The 14,756-nt window shown below is 37.9% G+C and overlaps 2 protein-coding genes and 1 long non-coding RNA gene across 6 annotated transcripts in view; 2 read left to right on the forward strand and 1 right to left on the reverse strand.

Moving 5' to 3' along the window:
- Positions 1-3,282, forward strand: part of LOC111458810 (cell division control protein 48 homolog B) — a 9,076-nt gene extending 5,794 nt beyond the window's left edge. For both annotated transcript variants that reach the window (XM_023101630.1, XM_023101631.1), the window contains exons 8-14: positions 197-296; positions 470-751; positions 828-997; positions 1,894-2,022; positions 2,184-2,271; positions 2,394-2,471; positions 2,655-3,282. In XM_023101630.1, the coding sequence (XP_022957398.1) occupies positions 197-296; positions 470-751; positions 828-997; positions 1,894-2,022; positions 2,184-2,271; positions 2,394-2,471; positions 2,655-3,128 (1,321 nt within the window). In that variant the 3' untranslated portion in view covers positions 3,129-3,282. The remainder of the gene's footprint in view (positions 1-196; positions 297-469; positions 752-827; positions 998-1,893; positions 2,023-2,183; positions 2,272-2,393; positions 2,472-2,654) is intronic.
- Positions 3,283-10,120: 6,838 nt separating this feature from the next.
- LOC111458486 (probable 6-phosphogluconolactonase 1) lies at positions 10,121-13,691 on the forward strand. 3 transcript variants are annotated; one of them, XM_023101192.1, is made up of 4 exons: positions 10,121-10,139; positions 10,845-11,034; positions 11,107-11,242; positions 12,906-13,691. In XM_023101192.1, exons 2-4 carry the CDS (start codon positions 10,865-10,867, stop codon positions 13,395-13,397), a joined length of 798 nt encoding a protein of 265 aa, XP_022956960.1. In that variant the 5' UTR covers positions 10,121-10,139; positions 10,845-10,864; the 3' UTR covers positions 13,398-13,691. The 3 variants fall into 3 exon arrangements, with proteins under 3 accessions (XP_022956960.1, XP_022956958.1, XP_022956959.1); XM_023101190.1 differs by lacking the exon at positions 10,121-10,139 and adding an exon at positions 10,160-10,295; XM_023101191.1 differs by lacking the exon at positions 10,121-10,139 and adding an exon at positions 10,303-10,448.
- An 883-nt stretch (positions 13,692-14,574) lies between these two features.
- Positions 14,575-14,756, reverse strand: part of LOC111458488 — a 3,627-nt gene continuing 3,445 nt past the window's right edge. The window contains exon 2 of the long non-coding RNA XR_002713129.1: positions 14,575-14,696. This is a non-coding gene — a long non-coding RNA (uncharacterized LOC111458488). The remainder of the gene's footprint in view (positions 14,697-14,756) is intronic.

The following is a 14,756-nucleotide window of genomic DNA, read 5'->3' on the forward strand; positions in this document are numbered from 1 at the left end:
CCCCCCCAATTTCATTCTGTCTCGTTATATCACATAGGTGAAGTATTTTAACAGCACTGTTGGTTTTTTCAATCGATTATTTAGCACAAAAATAATTGTAGCCTTACCGGCTAATCTTTCTCTCTTCTTTTTTCATTTTATTTGTCAGTTCTTTTTCTTGCTGTTTAAAATAATTGACGTTGCCTTTTTGTTAAAGAGTGGATGCCATCGATCCTGCACTTAGAAGATCAGGGCGTTTTGATGCTGAAATAGAAGTAACAGCCCCAACTGAGAATGAACGATATCAAATTCTTAGGGTAAGTCATATCTTGGCTATGCCCATTTGTAAGGTCATTTATTCAGTTAAAACTCTGAGATATCACCATTTTGGTCTAGTGTATTTTTTATGCTACTAGCCTTAAATGAAACTATTACGCCTTGATGGAAAATAATCAGTGGTTGTAATGGCTTTTACTAAAACCGTGTTCAGCTATACACAAGGAAGGTTCAATTGGATCCAGAAGTTGATTTACTAGCAATAGCTGCATCTTGTAATGGGTTCGTTGGAGCTGACTTGGAGGCTCTGTGTCGTGAGGCTGCAATGGCTGCATTGCAAAGGTGCTCAGGTACAAATGAGAATGATATTCTCAGTCTGACAACAGAAGACTGGAAGCATGCAAGATCTATTGTTGGCCCAAGTATGACTAGAGGCATCACTGTTGAAGTTCCGAATGTGACTTGGGATGATATTGGAGGACTGAAAGGTTTAAAAGTATGTATGACATGATTTTTTTTTCTTGCTTATTTTCATGGCACATTAATCACAACTTCTTATTTATTGTAAACAGAAAAAACTACAGCAGTCGGTTGAATGGCCTATCAAACACGCTGCTTCTTTCTCAAAGTTGGGTATATCACCTGCACGGGGGGTTCTTTTGTATGGGCCTCCAGGTTGCTCAAAAACAACCCTTGCTAAAGCAGCTGCAAATGCTGCTCAAGCATCCTTTTTTTCACTTAGGTATTTTCCCCAGATTCTGCAAATAGGCCTCCAGGTTCTCATCGGAAAGCTCTTCATGTGTGTTCTAATAATAGTATGATACCATAGTTGAGAAAAAGGCACAAAAAGTGTAGAATTCTAAATGTTGAGTGACAGTGACCTTGTAAGCAATGTTGTCTTTGTCTCATTATCGCAATTGAAGAAGCATGAACATGGACAAGACATAAAACAAACACAGTACACGTAGGTAGGGATGTTTCAACTGGCTACACGTTGGGTTGGCTTTGTCCATTCTTGGCCAGAATGACTCTACCAGTATCTTTGGTTTGTGAAAATGGAAAACTAAAACCAATGACCTTGAATGGACAAACTTTGACCAAATAGTCGAATAGACCGACTTGAAATTCTTAAATTTGTTAAGGACATGTGACCGCAGAGAAGAACACCAATTTTCAAAAGAATTTCCCATCAAAGGCATCGGTGAAGTGCCCAAGTCATTGCCTTGCTAATAAATATATTTTGACTTCAATCCACCCAATAATTTCCTCAAGTATTTTGTTCGAATAGGATGATGTACTTATGTCTCTGTGATTAATTAGACCTGGACTCTTCGAGATTTATTAGCCAACTCGTGATTTTATTCTTTGATGTGAATGCTTCTGAATTCAGATGTGAGAATTGAATATCTGCCACATGTTTCCCTCCTCTTGCAGTTCGAACTGCAAGCAAACCATTATTTTTTATTTATTTATTTATTATTATTATTATTATTTTTTTTATTGAACTGCTCACTTAAAGATCTTGTCTTGGATTTTTAACAAGTTCCTTTTTTATTCCCTCTACCTTCTGTGTTTATATGAAATTCTTAGTAGTACTTAATTGTAATGCATGTCTTGAGATCATTTACTTTTGATCAGTGGTGCAGAAATGTACTCTATGTATGTTGGTGAGGGAGAGGCTCTCCTGCGTAACACTTTTCGAAGAGCTCGTCTTTCTGCACCAAGCATTATATTTTTTGATGAAGCCGATGTTGTTGCTGCCAAAAGGTTAGTGGTTGGCATGATGAATTTCCAAGTTTTTGTGGCTAGGCGTAAGTGATTCAAGATAAAGATAAAAGCCGTGATATATTTTTTTAATCCTGTTCCTACTAACCTTAATTCTTGCATTATTTCATGCGATAAATTGTATTGTATTACTCCAATATTAGGGGTGGGAGTTCAAGCGGCAATGTCACCGTGGGAGAGAGGCTTCTATCTACGCTGTTAACTGAGATGGATGGTCTTGAAGAAGCAAAAGTGAGTCTGATATCCATGACCACCCTTTGTGTTATTGACACTTGAGATTAGAGGGGAGGTGCATCTCTTTTTCCATTTTTCTTTTGGTTTTTCCTTGTTTGAGTTGAATTTCAATTGCTCAGGGAATACTAGTTCTAGCTGCTACAAACCGTCCTCACGCCATCGATGCTGCGCTTATGCGACCAGGACGCTTCGACTTGGTGAGACCTCAATTTTCTCATCTTTTGTTCTCATTTTCATATGTATTTACAAGTATTTCTTCCATGGCATGACAGTGAAGGTTGCTTTGTTTCATCCGAACACCCCTTCTCTGATTTTACATCTCATGTATATTATCAATCCTGGCTAGTCCTATTGATATTCTATATCCAATGAACTCGTAGGTGCTCTACGTACCTCCACCGGATTTCGAAGCTCGATATGAGATACTTCAAGTTCATACTCGTCCAATGAAAATAGGAAGTGACGTCAACCTTAAAAAAATAGCAGAGGATACAGAGCTCTTCACTGGGGCCGAACTCGAAGGACTGTGTAGGGAAGCGGGAATTGTAGCTTTAAGAGAAGACATAACTGCTAGTGTTGTGTGTGATCGTCATTTCCAGACGGTGAAGGATTCTTTGAAGCCAGCTTTAACCTCGGCGGATATTGACATATACTCGACTTTTATGAAGACCCGTTCTGGTATGCCTTCACAACATTCCAATTTAAGTGTCAATAATAAGATCAACGCTAAAAGAAGTGTGTTTAGCCCCGTCTCTTTGGTTAAACTTGGTTTGATTGGCTGTTTCTTTGTTGTTCTTGCCAAGTTCTTTCTCTCTGAGAAATATAAAGTTGAACAAGAATTGAAGACTACCTAGGATTAAGGATAGTTATACACATTTTGAGTGGTTTTGTTAGGGTGATTACATTTTTGGACAAAAGCTTAGAGAAATGTAAAGATGTGAATCCATTATTGATTCCTTTTATCAAATTACACCTTAAACTTAAATATATATATTGCAATTTCTACCATTTGTTTCAATTTTCGCTCATTTATCTCATAAGAACACTTATTAATTTCAATTAAAAAGAAAAAAGTTTCAAGGTCTCTCATAAGAACATTACATCTCATTGTCATCTCGGTTTTCAGCAACATGACCCATGCATCATGATGTCATCCCATATCTCGGGACAGTTCGGCCATCCTGGCTTGCTTAGACACATTCGTTGGGAATGGACCCATGTGTTGATCATCTCATCAAGACATCCCAATCATCCATCCATTCGGGTTCTCATCAACCATTGGACTCTCCTGTGTTCATGCTAAAACTTTTACGACATTCGTTCTAGATAGTGGGTGCGTAATCCAACCTCCGACAAATGGGATAGGGTGCAATACCGACACACCCGTGCTGTTTGATACTATCCTTGAAAAATCTATTTTAATGGAAGAAGCTTAAACGCTCATCCACACTGTGACAAACGTATGTGCTATAGGGTAGCTCGCTTAGGCCGCATGGCCTTGGAGTGATGGAGAGCTAACACCATGCCTCCTTTAAGGTACATCTTGAGGCATTTTCAAACCCGCGGATATAGACATAGTTTTGACAAACGAACATACAGTCTTGTGGAGCGTCTGTCTGGTGTTTGATTAACACCAAAATTGGTGAGTTTTTATATTTCATATGGATGGACTTGACTTATGAATCACATGTCCTAATTTCCTTCGAAATCTCCACTTTCGAGATTAAGGCCCAGACACTAACTCTTTAACAAGCCTATATGTGATGCTATGTCTATTTGTTGTTCATATCTTGTTTACACTTTGTTTTCTCTTCCATGCACACATTATATAGTGGGTTGAATGATGCACAGTTCTCTTTGGTCGCATCATGCATGACATTCTTCTATACTAGCCATCGCGTGGTTAGATAGATATCGTTTGAGGATTGTCATTTAGTTTGTTTCAACGTGAGAGCCACAATCCTCCCGAGTTAAATTAAATTAGTCATTGTAGTTGATGACTTTGTTAGGCATAATCTGTTCAAGCGATTCAGAGGAATCGTGGGCAACCGCGACAACCTGCGTCCTTTGTATCGAGCTTCCTTCTACAACCGACAAGGCAAAACAATGCGTGGTTACAGGATTGCTCATACTTTGCTATATCGAGCTCGAATGGCTGCCGTTTCCTCTTCATTTGCCTCCATCGGAACACCGTTCGAGCTCGATGTGGCAAGGTCCTCCGTCGAGAGCACGCGGTCGTCTTTTCTCCTGCAGCAACACCGCGGTTATTCAATACCAATTCCTCTAAAGACTTTTAAGATGCATTTTCCATTAATTTCCTCTTATTTTGAGTCTTCTGTCGAAATTCCCGTGGAATATGATTAATTAATGGCTTTGTGTAGTTGCCTGATTAGCGATTTGGTACCTTTGTGTTCGATTACCTTTCTATGCTACAGAGTTGAATATCTGACTATGGTTCTTTTGATTGTTGAACTGCTTATTTAGTTTATTGGTTTCATCGAGCTTTTGTTCCTTTATTTGTCCTTGCAGTTCTTTTGTCATGATAAGTGCTTCGGTCATGATAAGTTCTTTTGTTCCTTTAGACTTATACTCATGTCAATGCTAGTTCAAGAGGCACTGAAAATGGTGGAGTTTTTATATTGGTTTATATGGAATTGGAATCTGAGAACTGTATCTGGAAACTGGCAAACGTGAGAGAAGATGGAGACCCTTTAAGGGTAGGACTTTAACTTGTAAGCAGAAAAAATGGAGGTCAGAAAAAATGGAGGTTAAAGTTACCCTATGCAAATCTTTAGAATTTATTCCTTTACCTTGAACGCTGAAACTCATCACCTCTAGGTCCAAAAAGAAAGGATGGGTTGTGTTCTTAATTCACGAGGTTGGTGTTAGTTGTATGTGGCATTGTTTCTAACAGGTCTTGGAGGTTTTCCACTTGGACACTTTCTTCTGTTTGGAAAAGTTGTGTTCAGCTCAAGCATTATCTTCTCCTAGGATGTTTTTCTCCTTTTGGAATTTATATATCTGCAAGGATTTGGTATATGACCCAGTTCTGCTTGCATCAGCTCCTACACTAACATTTCTTTTCTCAACAGTATTGATCTTCAAAGTTGTCTTTTCCCTTGTTCTAATTCATTTTTACGGCCTACATTAGTTGGAGAGGAGAACAAAACATTCCTTAAGAGCGTAGAAACTTCTCCCTAGCAGATGCGTTTTGGAACCGTAAGGCTGATAGCGATACGTAATGGGCCAAAGCGGATAATATCTGCTAGCGGTGGGCTTAGACTGTTACAAATGGTATCAGAGTCCGACACCGGGCGGTGTGCCAGTGAGGAGATTGGCCAACAAGGGGGTGGGTTGTGAGATCCCAAATCGGTTAGAGAAGGGAACGAAACATTCCTTATAAGTGTGTGAAAATCTCTTCCTAACAAGGGCGTTTTACAATACATAATACATAATAGGTCATTCTGCACTCAAACTCATACACTGAATGGTTTAGTTGCTTTTGGCTAGTGAAATATTGACCACACAATCCTGTGCTTTGTCTCCGTCAGCAGTAAAGTTTTTTTGTGGGTGTTAGCGGTTGATCTCGAATTCCTCTTTCTAAATTTTTGTCTCAATTCATCTTTGTTCTATCTGATTCGATCTCATCTCTTTTGTTTGTTTATAGCTAAGTACCACAAATTATTGAAGTTTTAGCAGTACCTTATATTTCAATATTTGATGATTACAAATAAATAAAGTGTCATCCTCATATAATCTATCTATGATATTGTTTTTCACACATCTATGACATGGATATGTGTATTAAGAATTGAAATCTCTAAATTTTTTCTGTGATAACAGAGTACATCCAAACAAGGTAGAGCCAAGATACTTGCGTCAATCAAAAGGAGGTGTCCATGTTGCCAATGTTGGGCAGGCCCCCCTTGAGATGGATAGCTCATTATGGATAAGTGGACCACCGAATGGTTACATTATTTGTTAGAAAGAAGTTCATGTTGCATCATGTGCTTTGAACATATCTTTTTTCACTAATTGACAAAAACCCAATTAGGTCATCCAATCCAATTCCAGCCCCATTCAGCTTGGGAATTGTTGTTATTCTGGTTTCTGCATGAACAGGTCCCTTTCATGTGTACCTACCTACACTTGTTTACATTGTGCACTCTCCTCAGTTAAAAAAAGGGTTGCCTGACTTCAGAAGAAAACAACTTTGGAAACTTTAGAGCTGTTGAATAATTTCCATTCGGGCTTATACTTGGCATGTTTTGTTATTGTTGCAGGAACAAGATCTTGAGATGGAAATATCTTGCCAAGTATGGAATGCTTTTTTGAGGTAAAAATACTTCCTTTATCTCCACCACCCATTTCTGTTTTCTCTTCTTCTTTTACTTCTTGGTGAACCTAACAAAAAAACAAACAACAAGAGAATTCATGCCAGTATGGTTAAAGATGCTTGTTTTCTGTTGTTGTGGTGTGCTTTTTGGTTGAAATAACTTTTTTTTTTTTTTTGTCGGACGAGTAGATATTGTCCACTTTGACCCGTTATGTATTACCGTCAGCCTTACGATTTTAAAATACATCTACTAGGTGAAATTTTTACATTTTTTAAGGAATGTTTCGTTCCACTCTCCAACTGATTGAGATCTCACAATTCATCTCCTTTGGATGCCCAACATTCTTGCTAGCACAATGTTTGGTGCCTAGCTCTGATACTATTTATAATAGCTGAAGTCCACCTGTAACAACCTAGATCCATCGCTAGCAGATATTGTTCTCTTTGAACTTTCTCTTTCAGACTTCCTCTCAAGGTTTTAAAATGCGTCTGTTAGGGGAAAGTTTCGACACCATTATGAATGGTGTTTTATTCTCCTCCCCAATCATTGTGGGACATCAGAGGGGAAGGTTTCCACATCATTATGGATGGTGTTTTGTTCTCCTCTCCAACCAATGTGGGATATCACACACACCACTAACAGATATTGTCTACTTGACTCGTTACACATTGTCATGAGTCTTATAGTCAGATTTTCAAGTTGGGATCTCCCTAGATAGTAGATGATGAATGTATTTAAATACGTAGTTCAAGCTTTCACGTTTTTATTTCCGTGTGGCAGTGGGATTATATTTGCCTGACAGCTAGCTCGTCTTGATCCACTCAATGCCACCAAATGTAGATGAATGCATTGCTCCTCATGGAACTCGAGACTTATTGAGGAAATTTCTTTGAAGCAAAGGTTGAAATTCTGTGGGCGTTTGTTTTGCTGTTAAAAAAAGAAAATGGTGGTGTCTGGATTGTCATTATAGTTCAACCAACTATGGAGAACACGATTGGATTAAATTGGGCATTCTTGATTTGACCAATTAGTGGAGACTATCATCCAATTACCCTCTTCCACGTTTGATTACATTCATTATAAACATTTTAAATCATCATCATCATCATCATTAACTTGTCAAACATAAAAACCAAACATTGGTGACCGCATTGCACAAACTTGCACGCATTTGTAAAAAATAAAAAACATTGGTTTAAAATTAATAATTTCAACCAAGGTGATTTCATTTAGGGGTTTAAGATCTTTTGTATTTAATTAAGCATTGCATTGGAGAATGTGAAGCTTAGTAATTAAATTATAAGTAAAGGAAAAATGACAAAAAGTAAAAAAAAAAAAGAAAAAAAGATTCTCTTCAATAATTGAGTTTATGGAAAGAAGCATATGATTAGTTAATTAACTAATCAATTATGTCCACAGCTGATGCTTTAAATCAGCTTATGTACAAAATAATTGGAGAGGGATGAATAATAAAGAAATAAAGAATTTGGCACCCAAATTCAAAGGGTTGTTGAGCAGTTAGGAGACAGTAGGCTTAGTGTCACAATCGCACTCTTGCTGGCAGCGGACTTGCGATTATGTGACACTCAGTTCTCAACGAGAAGTGAGCTAAGCCAATTCGTTCTTACGTTGCCTACGGTCAAGCGACGTATGCTCGAGCTTCTGGCCTCGGTTTAAGAGAAAGTTTTAGAAAACGAGGATAGAGAGAGATTTTCTAAGGACATGATTTTTCCGAAACTTCGTACTTCCTAGAAATACAAAAGGAAAACACTAGAACATGGAAAGACATAAAGGGTTTGGCTTATCATGGGCATGCAACCATGGGCAACACAACACATCTTGGACGAGCATGACCGTGACACTTAGCTCCCTTGGTGTACTTGCTTGAATTTAGATTGATCAGGGAGGGTAAGCAGCCTTTAATTAAGCTTTATAATTTGTGTTTAAGATATTGGGATATGAAGATTTGTATAATTAAGTATGTCTTAATCATTGTGGTTTGATTAATGAGAATAGGAAAGCATTACTTACACCCAACGCTCTAATTCAATATTAAGCAGTGAATTCATATTGGTAATGATGGGTGCTTGACAAGGAAATTCAATTCTCTCTTTCCCACTGTTTCTTGATTTTGACACCAACAGATGCCAATTTCCTCTGTATTTGGTGGTGGAGAATGGAGAATGGAGAAAGGAGATGGGAGAAGCTACAGAAAATGATGGCTCAAAAGATTTCTTCGGTGCTAACACTGTGAAACTTGACATAAAGTTTAGGAATAACTTCAAATGTTGAAATGCTATGAACTACTTGCCATAATAACGTCTAATTTTAGCACAACTTTGCTTCTAAAAAGGACACAAAATTGAACTCCGCTCGTCAATCATTCTGCCCACTTTAACACAAATGATGATTGTTGATGATATATATGATCATGGGAATTTGATAGCGCATGTGTTTGATGGTTGGGAAAGGAGTCTTGTCGACTAATTAAGGGGTTAATCATGGATATTTAAGAAAGACATCTCGATTCACAATATCATAAAGAGTCTTAATTTAGGCATGTCAATAGAATCTTCAAATGTTGAACAAAGAGATGAGCTTCAAAGGTGTAGGCAAAAGTGACTCAAGTGTAAAACAAAATGTGTACTTTGTTCGAGGACTCCAAAGAATGAGCCGAACCTCGATTAAGGGGAAGTTGTTCGAGAGCTCTATATGCCTTATGGGAGGCTCTATGGTGTACTTTGTTCGAGGGGAAGATTGTTGGGAAAAGAGTTCCACATCGGCTAATTAAAGAGTTAATCATGGATTTATAAGGAATACATTTCTCTTAGTACGAGATCTTTTAGAAAAACCAAAAGTAAAGTCATTGAAAGTTTAGGTTCAAAGTAGATAATATCGTACCATTGTAGGCAATCGTAATTCTTAACCATCTATCCGTATCCGTAATGAAAAGAGTACAATATTTAGAATATTTGGATATGCTTGCTGGGATGTCTATATGGATTGTCCCCTGCTCTTAGCAGAGGAACTTGATATTTTGAACAAAAATGAAAGTGACCAGCTTGCTAGCTTTGGGGGGACAACCAGAAAGCAATTCCAGAGGAGGGGGAAGGATTTTTCAAAGCAAATGACAAGAGAAAAGCAGCACATACATGGACATGGCAGAAAGAGTTTAAATCCCACTACTTCCTGCCATTGTTGCCCTGTCGCAAGACAGACCCACCCACCATTCGTACATTTGTCAGCATTGAATTTATACACACATGTTTGGCTAATTTGCAATCTAAGAGCTAAGAGTCCCAAAGATAAATTTTAGGGTAATTAAAGACATGTTCTTACAATTGATCAAGGAGGATAACGGGATCTTTTCCCCATCTGTTACACACAGAAAATGGATGAGAGTTTACTATCTGTAACGGATAAAGAGAAAGAAAAGGAAAAAAAAAAAAAAAAAACAATAAAGAGTTGGGGTGTGCCTTGTGTGGGTTTTTGCGTCACCATCATTGGCTGCACGTGGAAGCCTACAAGGTAAATTCCTGTCTCAAACTTCTTGCGAGGCTTTTTCCTTTACACTACTCTCTCACATTACCTTGTAATTATATATCAATTTCGGGCCGATGCTCATCTTCCACCTTCGTCACTGTCTGCAACAACCCCCCTTCCATTTCCCCCCTTCTTGTCTCTGTAAATTTTTCTATCTCTTTTTCCCTATTTCTGTTTCGCTCTGCTATTTCCTGTAGTTTCATCAATCTCAAGACATCATCTCACCATTTTTTCTTCTAATAATCTGTATTTCTTCTGTAATGGGGTTGTTTGTTTTGGTTTTTTATGATCTGGGCATGGGTCCGTTTTCCAATACATCATTTGCTTCACGGACATCGACCCAAATCGAGGGTTTCTGTTCTTGATCCTTGGACGATGCCCCCATAAATGAAATTACAATCTAGTTGTCTAAATAACGCTTCGTGCATGTTGGTTCATGTGATAGTGTCATATGGTTTGTGAATGTTTCTTGATCTGTTCTTCTTAAATTTCCATATTTAACACAGCCCATAGCAACCTATAGATTCTTCAACTGCATGCGGGCCAGTTTTTGTAATGCCCTGAATTTTAGTTCAATGACCATTAGCTATAAGTGGGGGAAGTTCTTCATTGATCTTCTCTGCAAATTTCAAACGATGGTGTAAAATTTAGTGTTCAATCTGTCATTTTTCTTCTCTTCCTTCTGTGCAGGAGTTGTAACTTCGTGAATTATGGCTCTATGTGGGGATCATAAAGATAGAGAGCTAAGGATCCATGAAAGTTTGGAAGAGCTAAGTACTGATTTAGCTGACTATATTGCTGAATTATCAGAGGCATCGGTGAAAGAACGTGGGGTGTTTTCTATAGCGTTGTCTGGTGGTTCACTCATTAGCTTAATGGGGTATGGATGGTTTTGTTTCCTTCTCTGATTTCAATGAGGCTGTTGCTATAATTTTTGGTGGATGAATAACAGGAAGCTGTGTGAAGCTCCTTACAACAAGACTGTGGACTGGGGCAAGTGGTATATATTTTGGGCTGATGAGCGTGTTGTTGCAAAAAGCCATGCCGACAGCAATTATAAGCTTGCTAAGGATAACCTTCTTTCTAAGGTTTGTACTAATGCATCTCTATTGCTTTGCCTACGGTGGGCGCCTTCTCTTTTAGACAATGTGTCTTTTTCTTTTTCTGGGTCACAAAGTTGTCACTGTGTTTCTTCTGAATGCCTGAATCCTATTCTAATTTGAGGACCATGAATGAGCTATAGTAATCTAATTGAATCAATTTGATAACTACTCAAAGAGAAGAATTGGGGAAGTCATGCTTTACTCCCCTCAATGGGATCAAGAACTTCGGGATCAAACTCAATGAATTATGGCGTAACGGGCTTGGTATAGATCTATAGTCCGCTCTGGGTCTTTAACCGAAACTGGGACTAGACATGGAAAAGCGATCAACGTTCTCCTCCCCTGAACTGAACCAGAACCAAAACCTTTATAGAATGAAGGAATCAGAATCAAAGTGAAAATTAGTACAACTTCGGAACCTTTGACTCTATTCCCTGACCTTCCTTCTTACTCTCATCTACGTAAGTAATTTGTTTGCTCGGAGAAAGAAGATTTGAGTATTAAACTTCTATCTTCAATACCTTTTTGTTCAAATAGCTCATTGCTACTTGGATATGGCCTTCTGAAATTTGCAAATGCATTTGTTAATCTGAAAGCTTAGAGGAGCTAAAACTACAGAGCAATTCCTTAGCTTCGTCCCCATGGCTTTGTTTGCTAAATTCTGAGTCTCTTGATGGATTTTAACAGAGGAAGTAACCGTATCTTAGAACGATTAGTTTATTTTAATCCTTTGGGCTATTAATTTCCACTTTAAAGACCAAACAAGGAACTGAGTTACTCTTATTAGATGTTCTATCTGTCATATACATTAAGTGATATGTTCTGTATTGTTCTGGGATCATCGCTTTTGCCTTGAAAATATAGAATACTTTCATTCAACTCAACTCAACATAGAGTAGCTTCCTGTCTCAACATCTTTGTTGTTGTCATTTGGTTGCCTTTGGGTTCTACCTAGGGACAAATTGGTCAAATAGGTCAAATTGTCGATTTTTTTTTTATTTTATTTCAACCACCCAGATTCCAACCTCCAACCTTTTGGTCGATAATATAATGTTTTAACTAGTTGAGCTATGTTCGGGTGAAAGACATGGTTACAATTTCATATATATTGTTATGACAGGATTTCTTGGTCTTTCAGCTCAAAATTGCACTTTTGTCAAGCTACCACTCTGAGTTATTGAGGTTTTCAGTGCTAACTTTCAACTACCTTATATATGTGACCTCTAATTGTGTCCCAAATATATACATCATCTAGCTTAAACATATGTAGGAAATGGCCAAAAGGTTAGATATTCAAGTCTTTACTCCCTTGTCCAACTAAAAATAGGGAGGAACTGACATTGGAAATTCATCTTTGTACCATGTCCTACCATGTTCTATTAACACTAGTCTTAGCTTTTGGAAGGATTTGAGCTGAAACCTTTTGCACAAGTAGATGAAGAATCCAAGAGAAGGCATTTTGTTGTTCTTGTTTCATATACTTGGGAACATTTGTTAGTTTTATTGTAGAACTATGTGATCTTGCCATATGACAGCCTTCCAACCAAGACTACCAGTCGGCACGGATAGCTTTGTGTGTGATGTCAACCATTATCATATCTATCTTCTATTTAGCAATACTAATGATCTGGTCTGTTTGTATCACTAGGTGCCAATTGTTCCGAGCCATGTACACTCGATCAATGATTCGGTGTCAGCTGAGGAAGCTGCCGATGAGTACAAGTTTGTCATTCGACAGTCAGTAAAATCCCGCATAGTAAGTGTGTCTGATGTGAGTGACAGCCCCAAGTTTGACCTCATACTACTTGGAATGGGTGCTGATGGCCATGTTGCCTCATTATTTCCCGATCACTCGGTGCTCGAAGAGAAAGATGAATGGGTTGCCTTCATTACCAATTCTCCAAAACCTCCTCCAGAGAGAATCACCTTCACGTTCCCTGTGATCAACTCTGCATCAAACGTGGCCATTGTCGTGACAGGTGAAAACAAAGCAGAGACAGTACATTTGGCCATCGATGATGTAGGAGACGACTCCCCGCTCCTACCTGCAAGGTTGATACAGCCAAGAAAAGGAAAGTTGACATGGTTTTTGGATAAGTATGCCGCTTCGAAACTTGACAATTACCAATTTTCGGAGTAGGCTTAAGCGATTCGTACGACGGTGTATCTCTGTGTGTGTATGTAGTTGATGGATTCAGCAGTTGTGGATGCTGTCTCTTCATTTCATTTCACCCCTTCGTTTTTGTTTTGGGTTGCATTCTCCATTTTGAGTTCTCTTCATTTCTTTGAAGCAGAGAGAGCTAAATAAGGTGTGGTGTTAGTGAAAAAAGCAGATGGTTTTGTAGGAAAGTTGCTGCTATGTATTTGTAGCATCACTGCAAATTTGTAAAAAGCAGCCTTCACAGATTTATTAAATGTTTCTCTTTTCTTTCTCTCCTCTCTTCAATACAAATCTTATTTAGTTTGTGTGCTCAGAAAATTGGGCATTTGGATTCCATTTTCTAAGCTACACAGGGATGACATTATTGGAATACTGATTTCAAAAGTTCTAAAGTCCAGTACTTCTGTTCTCTCTTGTCCAATGTGCAAATTTTTTTTAGTCCAAGTGGTGGATAAGCTTAGGGGACGCAGTGGCCCATTGTGATAAGGCCTCGTAGTTATTTAATGCTGTGGCTGGTTTCTTGGATCATACAGATGGAAGGCAATGATTGCTTGACTTCTTTTTTTTTTTGTTTTTGTTTTTGTTTTTTTGTCATATTGGGACCCTAGGAAGACCCACTTCAATGGAATAGATCATTTAGAGATTTGGAAGTTAGTGTTTTGCAAAGTTGAAATGGAGCATTAGATTGTTATGATTAGTACTCGACTCATAATTTTATAATTTTTCTTATAGTCAAAAGATAGTAGGAGTTATCAAACTTGTTAGTCATGACTTTTTATAGTACGTCATGGAAAAAACTTGTCAACAATGGCCACTAACTTCTCTTTGCTTAAACATTCAATCGAAAAATAAGTGGGGTATAGAAACACTTTTCAACAAATTCTTACCAGCACAAAAACAAGTTGAAGAAAAGAAAGTAATCGTCGAGGTGTTACTTTTGAAGTTTTGAAACATTTATGAGTTGGATCCTAAATTGTAACAATTTTAGTTAAGAAGTATGTATATTTTGTTACGGTAAAGTATCCGTCTCAGACATGAATATATCTATACACATGCCCGACATGCCAAACAACATGTTTGAGTTAAGTACTTTCTTTTCCTAATTTCAGACACAGCTCAATATTTAATCCAAAAATAGTGATAAAATAGAAAAAAGTTTATAGATAGGATCCTTACACAGACAACCCTACTCTATTTTCGAGTTTAATTCTCTCCCCCAACAAGTTTGTGAGCCCACTTTGAAGAAAAGACTTGAGGCATCGTTGAATGTTTGATACCCTGATAAAGTACAAGTCCTTCCAAATAAGTTGATATCAAAAAAAAAAAAAAAAAAAAAAA

Source organism: Cucurbita moschata, unplaced genomic scaffold (genome assembly GCF_002738365.1).
Source record: "Cucurbita moschata cultivar Rifu unplaced genomic scaffold, Cmos_1.0 Cmo_Scf00021, whole genome shotgun sequence".
NCBI lineage: Eukaryota > Viridiplantae > Streptophyta > Magnoliopsida > Cucurbitales > Cucurbitaceae > Cucurbita > Cucurbita moschata.

What these genes read in the sequence shown, in the direction of transcription:
- LOC111458486 (XM_023101192.1), top strand. Translation starts at nt 10,865, where the DNA reads ATGGCTCTATGTGGGGATCATAAAGATAGAGAGCTAAGGATCCATGAA. An exon ending in TCACTCATTAGCTTAATGGG is followed by an intron (nt 11,035 to 11,106) that starts GTATGGATGGTT and finishes GATGAATAACAG; the next exon opens with GAAGCTGTGTGAAGCTCCTT. An exon ending in AGGATAACCTTCTTTCTAAG is followed by an intron (nt 11,243 to 12,905) that starts GTTTGTACTAAT and finishes TTGTATCACTAG; the next exon opens with GTGCCAATTGTTCCGAGCCA.